At 34.7% G+C, this 17,064-nt stretch overlaps 2 protein-coding genes across 2 annotated transcripts; one reads left to right on the plus strand and one right to left on the minus strand.

Annotated features, from left to right (window-relative positions):
* The first annotated feature begins 1,471 nt into the window (after positions 1-1,471).
* Positions 1,472-16,501, plus strand: LOC109090134 (DNA topoisomerase 3-beta-1-like). The gene is made up of 18 exons (XM_042723094.1): positions 1,472-1,557; positions 1,652-1,762; positions 4,962-5,092; positions 5,249-5,356; positions 5,589-5,663; positions 5,774-5,970; positions 6,512-6,668; positions 6,788-6,901; positions 6,982-7,072; positions 7,595-7,749; positions 8,322-8,427; positions 10,194-10,340; positions 10,452-10,625; positions 11,513-11,641; positions 11,741-11,890; positions 12,244-12,344; positions 14,217-14,418; positions 15,925-16,501. Exons 2-18 carry the CDS (start codon positions 1,693-1,695, stop codon positions 16,401-16,403), a joined length of 2,586 nt encoding a protein of 861 aa, XP_042579028.1. The 5' UTR covers positions 1,472-1,557; positions 1,652-1,692; the 3' UTR covers positions 16,404-16,501.
* On the minus strand, positions 2,113-4,157 carry LOC109082592 (interleukin-17A-like). The gene is made up of 3 exons (XM_042723095.1): positions 4,034-4,157; positions 2,814-2,989; positions 2,113-2,529 (listed from the first exon to the last, which is right to left on the minus strand). The coding sequence occupies exons 1-3, from the start codon at positions 4,046-4,048 to the stop codon at positions 2,310-2,312; spliced, it is 411 nt and encodes a 136-aa protein (XP_042579029.1). The 5' UTR covers positions 4,049-4,157; the 3' UTR covers positions 2,113-2,309.
* Positions 16,502-17,064: the final 563 nt, after the last annotated feature.

The raw sequence follows: 17,064 nt of genomic DNA on the forward strand, positions 1-17,064 counted from the left end.
CCCTTTTTATTTAATTGTTGAATTCATTTGTGTTTATTAATTATTTTATTATTAAATATAACTGAAATACCACTAAAACGCATATAGTAAATTTTAACTGCATATGGATTATGTGATGTGGATTATGGCATTTTAAACTTCTGGGGTTTTTTTAATTATTTTTTTATTATGTTGTTTTTAACAAAATAACATAAAATCGGTTCCTTTTGTGACAGCTTATGATGAATAAAATTCAACATCTCCTAAATAAACTGTGTGATTTTTTCTTGGACAGTAACAATGGAAATGTTGGTATTTTTTGTTGCCAGATATTCACTGGAGTGAGGTGGATAAATGGAGTGGAAAAATGTGACAGCTAGCAGTCTTCCAGTAGAAAGCTCAGTTCCTTTGAAACTAGGAACGTGTACTGTGCACTGTATTGAACAACTGCGTTAGATTATAGGTGACAGAACCATATGTCAGTCACTATGCTGTGAATAGAGTCTCTCTGTATCAAAGAGAGGGAATCAAACAAGCTATTATAGAGCAAATCACTGTGATTGAATCTGCCTCTGGGATGCAGTTTATGCACCATGTCTTCTGGAGACTGGAAATGAGAGATACAGTGATGTCATCATATTTATAGAAAACCACCTGATAAACTTAATTCTTCAAGGATGCAAATGTTGACAGTTATCCTTTTTATATGTAACAATTAAAAACTAAAATGGAAATGTAAAGAATCTGAGTGAGTGATGACATCATTACAGAATGTTACAGTCTGCTTTCTGCATTGGCATGGAAACAAAAGTGGCCATATGGGCAGGCTCAGTCGAATTAATTAATTATTTTCCCTTTCCATTTTTTTAGAATGTTGAGCATTGTTGAGTATTTCTAAATAAATAACACTGCATCTTTCACTGGCTGTTTTATTTCTTGGTACAGACCTTTTTTTCAGAAACTTTTTTATTACCATCATATGAGGATTTTATCTTATGTATTTTGTATTTACTTGCATGAAGTGTAATTTGTTGACTAAATAACCTTTTAAAAATGTTTTGACAATTGCCAGTTATTGATCTTTTAACGCAAAACATCACATTTAACATGTATTTTAAATATTAATTTATACTATATTAATTTTAATATTTATATAAAATTGTATAGCCTAATTATAACACATATATTTATATGTATATTCAAATGTGTAAATAAAATCATATATATATATATATATATATATATAATATATATATATATATATATATATATATATATATATATATATATATACTGTATATAGTATAATTTCTCAAATTTTGAATTAAAATGAAATGGGTCAATATATTTAATATTATTTTGTTATATTGCTATGTTATATTGTTGTTTATAAGTTTGTTGTTATTAATAATAATTATCATTATTACAAGTACATTTGTTTATTCTTTAATTTTAATCGCTATTTTAAATTTAGTAATATGTTTCGTAGAACAGTCAGGGCTTTTATTTTGAAAAAAAAGAAAAACACGAACAACCCGGAAGGTAACATGCCTAAAGAAGTGGCCGCATCACATACCGGTGTGTTATCTCGATTGGTGGTCTAAAAAGTCTAATTTTAGCTTTAGTTATTAACTTTAAGATAATGTATATACTTTTGTTATTTAATTTTCAGGTCCCGTAGATGTTTGTGACAGATAAATAAAAACGTCAGCGATGAGGACTGTGTTTATGGTGGCTGAGAAGCCCTCTCTGGCTCAGTCCATTGCCAAAATCCTCTCTAAAGGTGAGTCTGTATGATCTTTCTAAAAATTACATATACTGTATATAATTTCAAGTGCCCTGATTTATAAACAGGGGATTAATTGATTTGGTTTTCCAGCTCCGTCAAATAAAATAGCACCCTTGATGTCTTGTTAGGTCCTGTTTGACATTCATTCATTTATATTACACTGATATATCCCTGCATCATGTTGAATAGCACCTTTCTAATTATTTCATAATTGTCATTCTGTTTTTTGGCTACATACTTTAAGTAAGCAGCAAAAAGGTTACAGGGTGTTTCATTTTGTTGAGTATTTTAAAAGAAATGAGTCTTACATTTTGCAACATTTGTTTCCAAAATGAGATCAAAAGTTTTTGTTACAAAACTAGTTTATTTAATCACATTTACAAGCATTTGGCAATTCAAGGCATCTGTATTGTGGCATATGCATTGCGTTGTTGTTTGTTCAGGACGATAAGCATCACTATTCAGTAGACTTCTTTGTGGCTGACATTATTACATTTAATAATTAAAATTGAATCCAGTGCATGAACTGTCAGACCCAGTGCTAATTCTGTCTGGATGTAGCACATATACAGGCGATATTGACATCCTCGAATTCCAGTGCGTAAGTTGGGCATCTTGGGTTTTTTCTAAGAAATGGCATTTTGATTGCAATGGGGATGCTCTCCAGACTGAAAGAGCTGTCGACCCCCTTACAGGAATGACTGGTCAGGCAGTTTGCTTCATAGATGATCTGTGGCACACGGTCCAGGTCGAAGTTCTCGCTGTTATTGGTGCAGAAAAATATTTCTATATTCAGACATATTCAGAATTTGATGGTCTGAAATTGTCGTAATTGGCATCAAAATGCATGCAGTGTCTTTCAGATTAGATTGTTTGCATTTTGATGCCAATTAGGACAATTACAGCTTGTCAAATTCTGAATTGTTACAAACTTTTATAAGAAAAGGATTGCATGCATCCTGTATAAAATGCACCTGCAGTATACTTTTCCTTTTGCTGGTTATAAATCCATATTTTAAAAGGTTTACAAATCTGCTGTACTCACTCGTAGCTCCATGCGGCGACGCTGCGTTCGTTGATCTTGCTGGGCAGGTTGATGAGCTGTGCGTGGTACTCTTTCAGCGTGGAGGAGCAGTCGGTGTGCTCCACACACTGGGCCATGATCGGACTGCACTGGCTGGGGTTCAAGACCAGCAGAAAAACGTTCAGGAGTCCTAGAATCTGAGTGGGAGAGTGAGAAGTAGGCAACAAACCATCAGTATTTATTAGTTTGCACTTGTCACCGGTGGACACCTTTATAGACTGGGTTCATTCCATAGCTCCTGCCAAAATATAACGCCTGCATTCACAGATGCAGTGCAGCAGTGTACATTGACATCATTCAAGTTAAAGAACAATTATAGATTCCATGTGTCCCTTAGTCTATATTAAATACATCAGTGATGAACAATAAATAAATATAGTTTACTAAAGCATTGCAAAGTTTGAGTCTCTGACAGATAAATTCTAAAATAAATACTAAAAATGGATTTCATCCTAAACTATTGGATGCTCAGTTTTAGTTTAGTGATACATGTATATCAGCCAGGGCACTTTTGGCCAATTTAATTTTTAAAAAGTACTTAAGTGTACTTTTGCATTGCATACCACCTTTCAAAAGTTTGAGGTCAGTTTTTTTTTTAAAGGAATAAATACTTTTAGGAAGGATTCCTTAAACTGATCAAATGTGACAGTAAAGACATTTATAATTTTACAAAAATATACATTTATATATTTTAGATAGATTCTATACTTTTGAACATTATATACATCAAAAAATGATGGTTTCCATAAAACTAATAGGTAGCACAACTGTTTTCAAGATTGATAATAAAACAAAATGTTTCTTGAGCACCAAATTAGAAAATTAGAAAGATTTCTTAAGGATCATGTGACACTGAAGACTGTAGTAATGATGCTGAAAATTCAGCTTTTTAAAATATATTCCAATAAAAAAATAGTTAGTTGAAATTGTAATAATATTTCACAATATTACTGTTTGCAATGCCTTTTTGAGCAAATAAAAATGCTGCTTGGATGAGCATTAGAGGCTTCTTTCCAAAAACATCAAATTTATTACCAACCCCAAACTTTTGAATGGTAGTGTAACTAATGTAATCATTTAAATCTAAAAAGTGATTCAATCCAAGTAAGTGCAGTTTCCTAGTTCTGTGTCCTAGAGGGTCTTGTGAGGCAAGTCTTGTGAGAATGGCGTTGGAGACTTACCTGTAGCTGGTGCATGCTGGAGAAACGGAGGTGAGGAGTGCAGCGAAAGGCTGGAGGCTTGCTGTGCCTGTTGGAGGTAAAGCTTCCAGTGCAAGTGTGTCCACCCCTTTCTTTTGGGCCTATATTTATGTGCCACCATCTCAATGGAAACCTCCAAAAATCTGTAGCGGAAGCCTGTGGTCAAAGAGAGAGGAGGTCATCATCAGGCTCATTCACAATGGACTCCATCATCAGAGTTCAGCCTTGGGAACAGCATCTCATTACCTGATGGCGACCGTTGACGTCATTCAGGTTTAACTCTGGTAGGGCAAAATTGAAAAGAATGAATGAAAGGAATGATGCATAATCAGCTCTTCTCTCTCTCATTTTACTTTATGATGGATCGCTCAATGCCAGCACCAGTTGGACTGCTTTTAGCCTGCCGATTCGTCAGTGTCCTCCAGCATCAATGTTTCTTAAGGAGCTCTTATGCAGTAGTCAAGCTTACATGATCATGTTAGTTACTTTTGCAGACATTGACGTGGTTCTAGGCAGATGAATGATAAACAGTGTGCATTCGAAGCGAAGGATGAAGTCACATCTGAATGCAATTATTGTGTTGTCAGTGAAAGCTTATGTTTGCATGATTTTCATGTTAAAAACTTCTGTTTTAAATTTTGTACTAGTTAATGGGATAGTTTACCCAAAAAATGAAAATTCTGTTACCTTCATATCATTCCAAACCTGTATGCTTTTCTTTCTTCTGTTGAACACGAAAGAAGATTTTTTTAGGGGTCACGATGAATTCTATTGTATTTTTTGTTCATACTATGGAAGTCAATGGGACCCGAAACCAAAGAAAGAAATGCAAACTGGTTTTGAAGGACATGAAATTATAAGAAATGTATGAGGTCTTTAAACAATTCTTTTTATTGACTTTCACTTACAGGTAGCTGTTCCTCCCGAAAAGGCCTGAATGGAGCATGTTCAGTCCATGAGTACACGGGAAGCTTCATGGGCCAAAATGTGAGGTTCAAGATGACGTCAGTGTGTGGACATGTCATGAGTCTGGACTTCATCGGCAAGTATTTTGTCTTCAGTAGGACTGCTTTTAAAATACAAGCAAAATCTGTAACTGTACTCTACCAGTCAAAAGTTTTTGAAAGAGTGTTTTTGAAAGAATTCACCAAGCCTGCATTTAATTTGATCCTAAAAAAAAAAAAAATTGACGTTTTGGGAAAGTACAACAACTGGGATAAAGTTGATCCAGCTGAGTTGTTCAGTAAAGCTCCGACTGAGAAGAAAGAAGCAAACCCCAAACTAAATATGGTCAAATTCCTTCAGGTGACTTTACCTTTCATTACCTGACGGATTATGTTGTTATCTGTTGTCTAAAATAATTAAACATTTAGACAAATTGTATTTAAAGGCAACATGTAAGCCTGTCAAAGAATTTATAATTTCTATTATATAATATAATTATACTATAGTAAATTTAATAACAATATTTTAACAATTAAGTCTTAACATATTTAAAAACCCTTCCATAAATAACAAAGTTGCTGTTTATTGACAGGTTGAAGCAAAAGGTTGTGACTATGTTGTCCTGTGGTTGGATTGTGATAAAGAAGGAGAGAACATTTGTTTTGAGGCGAGTCTGAATCTACTGAAAGAAAATATAGCCTAAGATTGTCTAAATAACTGGGCATGAGGTGTTCAGTCCAGTCTTTTGAGTGATTTGTTTGTGTTGTACCGTCTCAGGTGTTGGATGCCATTCAGCCGCTGATGAATAAGTCTTACGGTAGTGATCGAACCGTGTATCGAGCAAAGTTCAGCTCCATCACAGACACAGATATCTGTAACGCCATGAACCAACTCGGAGAACCCAACAGGAACGAGGCTCTGTCCGTAGATGCTCGTCAGGAACTGGACCTCAGGATTGGCTGTGCTTTCACACGGTATGAAAGAGGTCATCTGGGTAGAACAGACCTGCTTTGAGTTCTTTGTTTATTTTAACATTTTTTAATACCATTATAATGCAAGTGCAATATACATTACTGTTGAAAAAATTGGGGTTGGTAAGATTTTTTCAAATGTTTTTGACAAAAGTTTCTTATGCTTATCAAGGCTGCATTTATTTGATTAAAAATATAATAAAAACAGCAATATTGTAAAATATTATTACAAATTAAATATAACTGTTTTCTATTTTAATGTATTGTAAAATGTAATTGTTTTCCAGTGATTGCAAAGCAAAATCAGGATACTTTGTTAAATAGAAAGATCAGAAGAACAGCATTCATTTGAAATATAAACATTTTGTAACTTTACAAATCTATCCACTGTCACTTTTTATTAAAATAATGCATCTTTACTGAATAAAAGTTTAAATTTCTTTTTTTTACTGACTGCAAACTTTTGAACAGTAGTGCATTTGTCAAACATTTGTTATTATAATAATAGTCAGTTGTTCATTCATCACACATAATCATTTTTTAGTTTCCAGACTAAATACTTCCAGGGGAAATATGGGAATCTGGACTCCTCTTTGATCTCGTTTGGTCCCTGTCAGACTCCCACATTGGGATTCTGTGTGGAACGGCACGACAAGATCCAGTCCTTCAAACCTGAAGCATACTGGGTCATACAGGCAAAGGTCAGTTCTGGCCTTTTCTGCTAAAAATACAAAACCCAGTTTTAAAAATCCAATTCGTTTACAGAACAGCTATATCACTTTGTTTCTTTTCTCGCTTTTTTTTTTTTTTGTGCACACAGGTTTTTAAAGGCAAGGACAGTCCACTCACCTTGGACTGGGACCGCGTGCGAGTTTTTGACCGAGATGTTGGTCAAATGTTTGTAAATATGGCAAAGACTGCTAAGGAGGCTAAAGTATGTAGTTGTATCTCCATTGTAATTTCATATTTTAGTGATGTGTAACTGCATGAGTTGCAATGTGTCTTTTCTTGCAGGTTGACTCAGTGTCTATGAAAGAGAAAGCCAAGCAGAGACCCCTCGCGTTGAATACAGTGGAGATGTTAAGAGTGGGCAGCTCTGCTTTGGGTGGGCAGCTTTCCTTGTGATATTAAATGTGAATTCACAAATCAAAAGCATAAGAAATAGGTTTTAATGAGGAAAGAAAGAAATAGGGGAGACAATAAAACCAATTACTTGTGAAATGAAATGACCAGTCATGCCATTGAACTTTTAGAACTTAATTTACTCTAATAACATCACTTTTTTCCTGTAATTATTTACATAAAAATAATCAGACTGAAAATAGTTAACTCACTCTACCATTAAAAAGAAGTCTCTTCTGCTTACTAAGGCTGCATTTATTTAATTAAAAATATGGTAAAACTGTAATAATGTGAAATATTATCGCAACTTAAAATAACTGTTTTCTGTTGTATTATATTGTAAAATGTAATTCATTTCTGTGATGCAAAGCTTAATTTTTAGCATCATTACTTCAGTCTTCAATGTCATATGATTCTTCAGAAATCATTCTAATATGCTGACAGAGGGAAAAAAATTTGACTGACCTCAAACTTTTAAACTGCAGCGTATCTGTGTATTTCTCAGGAATGGGTCCCCAGCATACTATGCAGATAGCAGAGCGTCTCTACACACAGGGTTATATCAGCTACCCTCGCACAGAGACCACACACTACCCTGAAAACTTTGACCTGAAGGGCACCCTCAAACAGCAAGCCAACAACTCCTTCTGGGGTGAAACGGTAAGCAATAGCCCTTTCCTCCACCCGCCGAAGAGATCACTTAAGATGCTGTCAAACAATTAATCGCATCCAAAATAAAAGTTTATGTTTACATGATATATGTCTGTGTACTATGTCTATTTATTATGTATATATAAATACACGCACATGCATGTATATATTTTCAAGAAAAATACGTTATGTTTATATATTAAATATATTTATAATATAAATAATAAGAATATAAATATACGCATGTAAATACATGTACATATTTTCAAAATATATGCTGTATGTGTGAGTATTTATTTATACATAATAAATATACACAGTACACACATATATTATGTAAACAAAAACTTTTATTTTGGCTGTGATTAATCGTTTGACAGCTCTAATATTTTGTAATATATTAAATCGAAAGATTTGGTGTTGGCATTATTGTATTTTTGTAGGAAGTTTAATTGCATTATTTAGTTTATTTTATTTTGTATAATATTTAGTATTATAATATACATAGCATATATATTTCATCTTGATATGCCACAAAAATAATGTAAAGTTATTAATATTGTGTGTGTTTGTGTTTACAGGTAAAAGCCCTGCTCTCTGAGGGCATTAACAGGCCAAGAAAGGGAGTGGACGCCGGAGACCATCCACCAATTACACCCATGAGAGCCGCCTCTGAGAGCGAGCTGGGTACGACTGTCAGACTGCGTATTTTCACATTTACATGTTTGATATTGAAATGTCTAGCGCAGAGATATTCTAGAAAACACTTACATTACAGGACAGCAAGGGTCCTTACACGATCAACGTCCAGAAACGTAGCAAGGAGATTGTTAAAATAATCCATGTGACATCAGCGTTTCAACTGTAAGTATACAAAGCTACGAGAATACTTTTTGTGTGCAAAGAAAACAAAAATAAGACTTTAATCAACAATTCGTCTCCTCCACGTCACCCTATAGCACCATTTTGAAGAGTATCACATACGTAAACAACGTATGCAATGATTGTACGCTGATACGCTGTTTATGTTGTTTATGTTTTGATCTGAACGTAAATGGCGTATTTGGTTACATACATTGCATACGTTCTTTAGGTATGTGATACTCTCCAAAATGGTGCTATAGGGTGACGTGGAGGAGACGAATTGTTGATTAAAGTCGTTATTTTTGTTTTCTTTGCACACAGAAACCTTACGGGTTTGGAACGACATCAGGGTGAGTAATTAATGACAGACTTTTCGTTTTTTGGGTGAACCATCCTTATAATTAAATAGTGAAGCATGTGGCATATATACACTTCCATTCAAAAGTTTGGGGCTTCAGTAAGGTGAATAAAATAAATACTTTTATTCAGCAAGGATGCATTAAATTGATCAAAAGTTATATTTGTAATGTTATGGAAGATTTCTCTTTCAAATAAATGCTATTTTGACATTTCTATTCATTATTAAAGGGTTACTCCACCCCAAAATGAAAATTTTGTCATGAATCACTTACCCCCATGTCATTCCAATCCCAAAAAAGCTTCGTTCGTCTTCAGAACACAATTTAAGATACTTTGGATGAAAACCAGGAGGCTTGAGACTGTCCCATAGACTGCCAAGTAAATAACAGTGTCAAGGTCCAGAAAAGTATGAAAAGCATGGTCAGAATAGTCCATCTGCCATCAGTGATTCAACCGTAACGTTATGAAGCGACGAAAATACTTTTTGTACACGAAGAAAACAAAAATAATGACTTTATTCAACAATCCCTCTACTCTGTGTCTCTACAAATCAGCGTAGCACCATTTTGGCAATTCTGAGCAGTACGCAGGCAGTGTACTCTCTTCTGATGTGCTGTTTTCATTCTAACCAAAGCGTAAGTACACGTAAAAAACGTATCCTTGTGGCGCGGCTGACACAGAAGAGCGTACGCCATCTGCCTCCCGGTTTTCATCCAAAATATCTTAAATTGTGTTCCGAAGACAAATGAAGCTTTTATGGGTTTGGAATGACATGGGGGTAAGTGATTAATGAAAAAATTGTCATCCCTTTAAGCATGAATAAACATTAAGCAGCACAACTGTTTTCAACATTGGTAATAATTAGAAAAGTTTCTTCAGAAGCAAATCAGCATATTAGAATGATTTCTGAAGGATCATGTGACACTGAAGACTGGAGTAATGATGCTGAAAATTCAGCTTTGCATCACAGGAATAAATTACATTTTAAAATATATTCACATATATATTTTTTAAATTGTAATAATAATATTACTGTTCTTACTGTTTATATGCAGCCTTGGCGAGTATAAAAGAAATCAAAACAAATTTTGAATGGTGCAGGCAATTAAATTCAGTTCAGAGGCCATATTGCAGGAACATCCTAACTCTAGAATCTAATCTTAACTGATCTGAAGTCAGATCTAAGACAGCAGGGCTATAAAATGGCAAATATCTTTTTGTCTCTTCAGGCAGCGATGGTTGGCGTTTGTATGATTACATCACACGGCACTTCATCGCAACGGTCAGCCCCGACTGCAAATACCTGCAGACCACGATTTCCTTCAGCATCGCCACCGAGGGCTTCACATGCAGCGGGAAGACGCTCATCTCTGCTGGTACGTGCATTCTTCAGATGAGCTTTATTAATGTTTTTTTTGTTACTTTAGCCATTTTTAAAATTATATTCTAGTGGAGAGATAATGCTTATTAATATTTCTTGCAAACAGGTTACACTGAGGTGATGCCCTGGCAGGGTATTGCACAGGAAGAGGCCTTGCCGGTGTGTGAGAGAGGAGACACATTTACAGTGGATGAGATCAAACTACTGGAGAAACAGACCAATCCACCAGACTACCTGACTGAGGCCGAGCTCATCACACTCATGGAGAAACACGGCATCGGTACGATCGGTTTTATTAGTGCTGACAACCTTCACAGCAGTTCACAGAAGAGAGTAAATGTAAACAGGTCTTTTTATGTTAGTAAAATGTTAGTGTCTGGTCACAGTGTTTGTTCACCATTGTTGTAACTTTTTGGATGCAGTGTGTCTAAAAAACTTTACAAGTCTCAAAAGCATGCAGAATTCACAGTACAATGATTTATGAAAAGTGATTCATACGTCATTATTCCTTATATATAAGGGATATTTTAACATTTCATATTTTATTTGGATTAATATTTGATACATTATTTAGTGCATTAATGAATATATATGCCATTTACAAACTTTGAAATAAGTCTCTTATGCTCACCAAGGATGCATTTATTCAATCAAGAAAACAGTAAATCTAGTATGTTGTGAAATATTATAACAGTTTATTTAAAGTATATATTTTAAAACGTAATTTATTCCTGTGAAGCTGAATTTTCAAGCAGCCATTGCTTCAGTCTCAGTGTCACACAATCCTTTAGAATTTGCTATTCAAGAAATATTTCTTATTATAAATGTTAAAAACAGTTCTTCTGCTAAATATTTTAATCATAATTCATTTTTCAGGATTAAGGATGAGAACAGCTTTTATTTGATATTTTATATTTATATTTTGATATAAAGATTTTATAGCCATTTTTTAATCAATCTAATGCATCCTTGCCAATTAAAAGTATTTTTAAAAATTACAATTTTAACGTTTAGTTATAATTTTTGCTAAATTTTAACTGATAGTAATTGGGAGTAACTGGAAGTAAAGTGAAGTATTTTTTTTAAGAAACATTTAATAGCAGACCTTTTTTTCAGAAAATTACTAGTTACTATGTGGACTGCATTAACAAATGATTGTGTCACTAGGTACGGATGCCAGCATCCCTGTCCACATTAACAACATCTGCCAGAGGAACTATGTGACGGTTGAAAGTGGCCGCAAACTCAAACCCACCAACCTGGGGATTGTTCTGGTTCATGGCTACTATAAGATTGGTAAGGAAAAACATTTTAACCTCAGGTATTTAGCTGGTGTGTGTATGACTCATTTGTTAAACTTATATTTTTCCTTGTACATCTGTGTGTGTGTGATAGATGCAGATTTGGTGCTACCAACAATCCGCAGTGCTGTGGAAAAACAGCTTAATCTGATATCTTTAGGAAAGGCAAACTTCCAGCAGGTCTTACAGCACACTCTGGACATCTTCAAGAGGAAGTTTCACTACTTTGTGGACTCCATTGCAGGTAATGTCCCACAATGAATCTATGCAAAGAATTAGTTTATTGCTGTATTTCTGTACCATACTAAAAATACATTTCAGAACATTCTCAGAGAAACCCCATGTTTTTATGATTGCTGCATAAAAATGGGACTAAATCCTGCCTGGTCAGACCCACCTCAGCCCAGAGTATCAAAGTATACAGTTGTAATTGCTGTGTAAATACATTGAACATATCAGATGCGCTTCTGTGCCACCTTTGCAGTGTAAATTTAGAGTAAATATGTTACTTTAACACTACTAATCACTTATCAATGTGTAATACTTTGTTATTGCTAATTATTGACTCTTAACTCATGCTCGGAATGTTTTTAACAGGAATGGATGAGCTGATGGAAGTGTCCTTTTCTCCCATCGCCGCTACTGGGAAACCTCTCTCGCGCTGTGGCAAATGCCATCGCTTCATGAAGTACATCCAGGTCTGTAACGACTCGTATTGACTTCTTACTCATACTGCATTCTTGCTTTCTTTTTCTGGAAATGTAACACTTCATAATATTACTCTTTTTACTGTATTGTTGATCATATAATTGCAGCCTTGATGAATGTGTTTAGGACTAGGGTTGCAAAAAGGTGGAAAAATTCCAGGAAATTTCGGAAACATTCCAGAAATCTTTTTGGAAAGTTTCCAGAAATTAACTGGAAATTTTCCATCCCTTTGCAACCCTATTTAGGACTCTGAAGGGTATAATGTTTAATAGTAGCACAGGGAAATTGGTAGTTAAGAGGTCAAAGCCCTTGGCTTGTAATAAGAAGGTCAAAGCCCTCTGTGATGTCTCCAAATCAGGAGTTAATGATATGGTCAAGGGTCATGGATCAAAGCCCCAGACATGGTGTTGCAATCATTTGACTTGAGTGCTGTGCAGAACTGAACTTTGGACCATTTTGATACAAGCGTGTTTGGTTAAATATCTAACATTCCTCCATCTAATCTTACTGTCATCAGTTCAAACTAAAGGTCAGTGTTGACAAAGTCTGTGCATGCTATGATCTGTAGTTCAGGTCTGAGTTCAGTGTACTATGAAAACAGATTTTTGTTTTGGGGTTGGTAATTGAAAAAAACTCGGGGTTTTTTGTTTGTAAGAAGGCTCTTTAAAAGCTGCATTTATTTGATTAAAAAAATGCTATAAAACAATAAGATTGTGAAATATTATTACAATTTAAAATAACTTCTATTTTATGATTTTTTAAATTTGAATTTTCTGAATTTTCAGCATCATCACTCCAGTCTTTAGTGTCACATGATCCTTCAGAAATGTGCTAATAAACGAACAGCATTTATATGAAACAGTAATATAATAAATGTCTGAACTGTCACTTTTGATCAAATAAATGTATCCTTTCTAAATAAAAGTATTAATTTTCTTTAAAGAAATCTTACTGACCTGAAACTTTTGAACAGTACTATATACAGTGTATATACCATGCATATACCCACAATGCTTTGTACATCAAAAATACAGTTTTTAAACATGATTATGTTGGTTATTCGCAGTGAGTAATGCAGCTAAAGTTTTTGATGACTCATCTGATATGGATGGGGATCCCGGAGCATCCACATATGCACACTAACTTTGATCCTAATTACCATCTGAATGGTCATGTTGCTGTAAATCACGTGGTTTATTTCTTTTCTGCTCTGATGCACTTTGGGCTTTTAGGGAGCCTCTCATCTCTCTAGCACCTGAAAATGACCTTCAACAAGGAAGCATTTTACCTAAATGTTGTCCTGTGTCCATCTGAATGTGGAATAACTCTCAAATTATTCATCAGTGTCCCTCATCATTCAAATTAGACACTAGGCTGTTGGTCTTATGTCCCTGTTAAACGGGCTTCAGTGTCTACCGCTTGCGTAAGGGACATTAATGCTGATTTTCTCAAGTGAAGTCCAGCCACAGTATAGAGGTCTTTACTGTTACTTCTTCAATTTGGATGGTAAATATGTGGAAAATGAAGTTATAAACTGAAATATATTAGTAATTCAGTAAATGCTGGTAGTTGACTTGTGTTTTCCACCATCAATATTTTTTTCAATTATGAATTTTAACATGGAGAAGCATTATTTACTAAAAAGTCAGCTCAAATGCAACATCTAAAAAAAGCTTTTAAATAATAATAATACTAAAAATGATTATTATTAAAATATATTTTCATAAGTATTAAATATTAAGTTCCAATAAATGCACATAAAATGTATTCTACAACTACAAAAAGTTGAGTCAGATGATACCCAGATTGCTTTTTACAGCTTTATCATGATGTAGTGTAACTGTCTTTTTAATCACCCCCAGGCCAAACCCAGTCGCCTGCACTGCTCTCACTGTGACGAGACCTACAGTTTGCCTCAGAATGGAGCCATTAAGCTGTACAAGGAGCTCAAGTGTCCTCTGGATGAGTTTGAGCTGGTGCTGTGGACCTCGGGGTCTCGTGGCAAAAGCTACCCTGTGTGTCCATACTGCTTCAGCAACCCTCCCTTCAGAGACATGAAGAAAGGTAGGAGAGATTAGAAAGCTTTGATTCTCAAATCAACTTGTTTTAAAGTGATTTTTCAGTTAGGTTTCTTTCAAACTGTGTTTTATGTGCTTTACATTTTTTTCCACATATCCAGTAATGAGAGATCTGATTATGCCCTTGATCAACCATTGGATTTTATATATATGTATTTTTTTTAAATGGTCGGATAAACCATCTTTCAAGTTTATGAAAATAAAAATATAAAATTTGTTTCCAAATGAAACCAAATGTAGTAAATTACTGAATAATATTAAATAACAAAATAAACATTAATTAATTATTATTAAATATTAAGTATAAATTATTTACTTTATATTAGGGCTGAACTTAATTAATTAGATATGAAAAAATAACGCGATTAAAATATTTTAACACAGTTAACGCACTGGCCCCGCCCCCAGACCTTATACTGTTGACAAATATGATGCAGGGCAACAACTCCATAAATGCAGTTATGCCCTAAAATTCAAGATATTGGTGCCCCTGTATGAGTTTTTTGTCTCATATTTAACTTATAGGCCTATCATACACTGAATAAAATTACAAATGTAACACTTTGTTTTTGCCTCCATTTTTCATGAGCTGAACTCAAAGATCTAAGACTTTTTCTATGTACACATGTGCCTTAAGGCCCCGAAATACTTCAAACGAAATCGAAGAACGAACTGATATGACGTAATTTCGAACAAAATCAGGCTGAAACGAAGTTCGTTTTGAGTACATTTCGGCAGTTTGAAACAGCTGTCCAAAACAAACTTTCTGGGGGAGTTAATTTGGCTCCTAAACACCTTTGAGCTTCCACTGGTCCGTGACGGTTAAGCAGTCGATGGGTGTATTCTGAAACTCCACCTTTTTTGACGTGCAATTTTTTTAATTTTATTTTTTCTTTCCGGTTCGTATCTCATTCATGGATGTCAGGCAAGAGAACAACATCTCCTATCACTAGCAACATAAATACAGTGTGTCGAATAGCTGAGCTGGCACAGATATATTCGCACCTGTATGATCGCTTGCGGACATACTGAAGATTCAGAGAAAGCATTTAATTCCTAGAAAGAAATTGCAATGAAGCTTGGTGTCGACGACCCGGAGTTATGCATAAAGCGATGCAGAGAAACATCCGAGACAGGTTTTCCAAAGCCATGAAAAGAATGAAAGGAAAGAGTACAGATATAAGGTAGCAAGTACCAAATACATGTGTTTCAAATAAATGTTACACCATACTGCTGCTGTTGTTCTTTCAATAAACGAATTTAAAGGGTATACAATAAATGAAATGCCAAACGAACATACAATAATAAACCTTTGTTTTTATCAAAAGTAAATCATGACACCACGTAAAATATAAAAATGTCTAACAATTTTATATTATTTTCTGGCCAATGAAATGGGGAAAAAATGCTTAAAAACATGAAAAGAAATGTAAAAGTTCTCGTACTTGAAGAATATCCCTTGTTATGTCATTTCTCTTTCTATTTCGGTCAGGGATGGGCTGTAATGAGTGCACCCACCCTTCCTGTCAGCACTCCCTCAACTCTCTTGGCATCGGCCAGTGCGTTGAATGTGAGACGGGCGTCCTGGTCTTCGATCCCACCTCGGGTCCAAAGTGGCGCATGGCTTGCAACAAATGCAACGTTGTGGTGCATTTCTTCGAGCACGCCCATAAAGTGCAGGTGTCCCAGGACAGCTGTGATTCCTGCGAAGCCTCCCTGGTCATAGTGGACTTCAACAAGACACGCTCGCTGTTGCCTGATGGCGAAACGCAGCACACTGGCTGTGTGTTTTGTGACCCTGTGTTCCAGGATCTGGTGGAGCTGAAACATGCGACCATGCGGCATCCCATGCACCGGGCCGGAGGAGCCCGCAGAGGGAGAGGGAAGGGAAGAGGGAGGAGGCCTGTGGGGAGAGGGAATCCTAAAAAGCCTAAAGATAAAATGGCAGCCCTGGCAGCATATTTTGTATAGAATGCTAATTTGTCTTGCAGCGGAAAGCCAGCTTAATAAGGCTTAAATTGCAAATTCAAAAGATGAAAATGGCAATAAACTTTTAGTTTAATAGAGTCTTTGCTGTATCTTGTCTGTTTTTGTTTTTTTATGCCTATGTATTCAATGCACCATTTAAAAAAAAAAAAAATGTGTTTAGTGTTTTTGAAAGAAGTCTCTTATGCTCAGCAAGGCTGCATTTATTTGATTAAAAATACAGAAAAAAACAGTAATAATGTGAAATGTTATTATAATTTTAAAGAACTTTTATATTTCAATAATTTCATTGAAGACTGGCGTAATGGCTGCTACTAAATTACATTTTAAAATATATTCAAATAGAAAAGTTGCACATCTATATGAAACAATATACTAATTATATATTAATAAATTGGCAAAATGATACATAAAGTTAGTAACAAAAAATGAAAATAAAACAAACAGGCTATAGTATTAATATGTTACCACAACAAGAGCATGTTTCAAATGTTCAGTTGCACATTTTACCAAGTTGCTCTATATTTTAGATTTAAATTTATAAATTTGCTGCATTTACTTATCTTATGTTTATATGCATTTTAAACAGAAATTCATATAATCATAAGAAACAATATTAAGAACAATGTTCATTCAGAGTATATAA

This window comes from Cyprinus carpio, chromosome B5, assembly GCF_018340385.1.
Source record: "Cyprinus carpio isolate SPL01 chromosome B5, ASM1834038v1, whole genome shotgun sequence".
Classification (NCBI taxonomy): Eukaryota; Metazoa; Chordata; class Actinopteri; order Cypriniformes; family Cyprinidae; genus Cyprinus; species Cyprinus carpio.

Excerpts from the sequence above, each read along its gene's own strand:
- LOC109090134 (XM_042723094.1), top strand. The coding sequence starts at position 1,693 with ATGAGGACTGTGTTTATGGTGGCTGAGAAGCCCTCTCTGGCTCAGTCC. Across the intron at positions 5,093-5,248 it reads TCATGAGTCTGGACTTCATC|GGAAAGTACAACAACTGGGA; the intron begins GGCAAGTATTTT and ends ATTGACGTTTTG. Across the intron at positions 5,357-5,588 it reads ATATGGTCAAATTCCTTCAG|GTTGAAGCAAAAGGTTGTGA; the intron begins GTGACTTTACCT and ends GTTTATTGACAG.
- LOC109082592 (XM_042723095.1), bottom strand. Across the intron at positions 2,530-2,813 it reads GTCGCCGCATGGAGCTACGA|CGAGAACTTCGACCTGGACC; the intron begins GTGAGTACAGCA and ends CACCAATAACAG.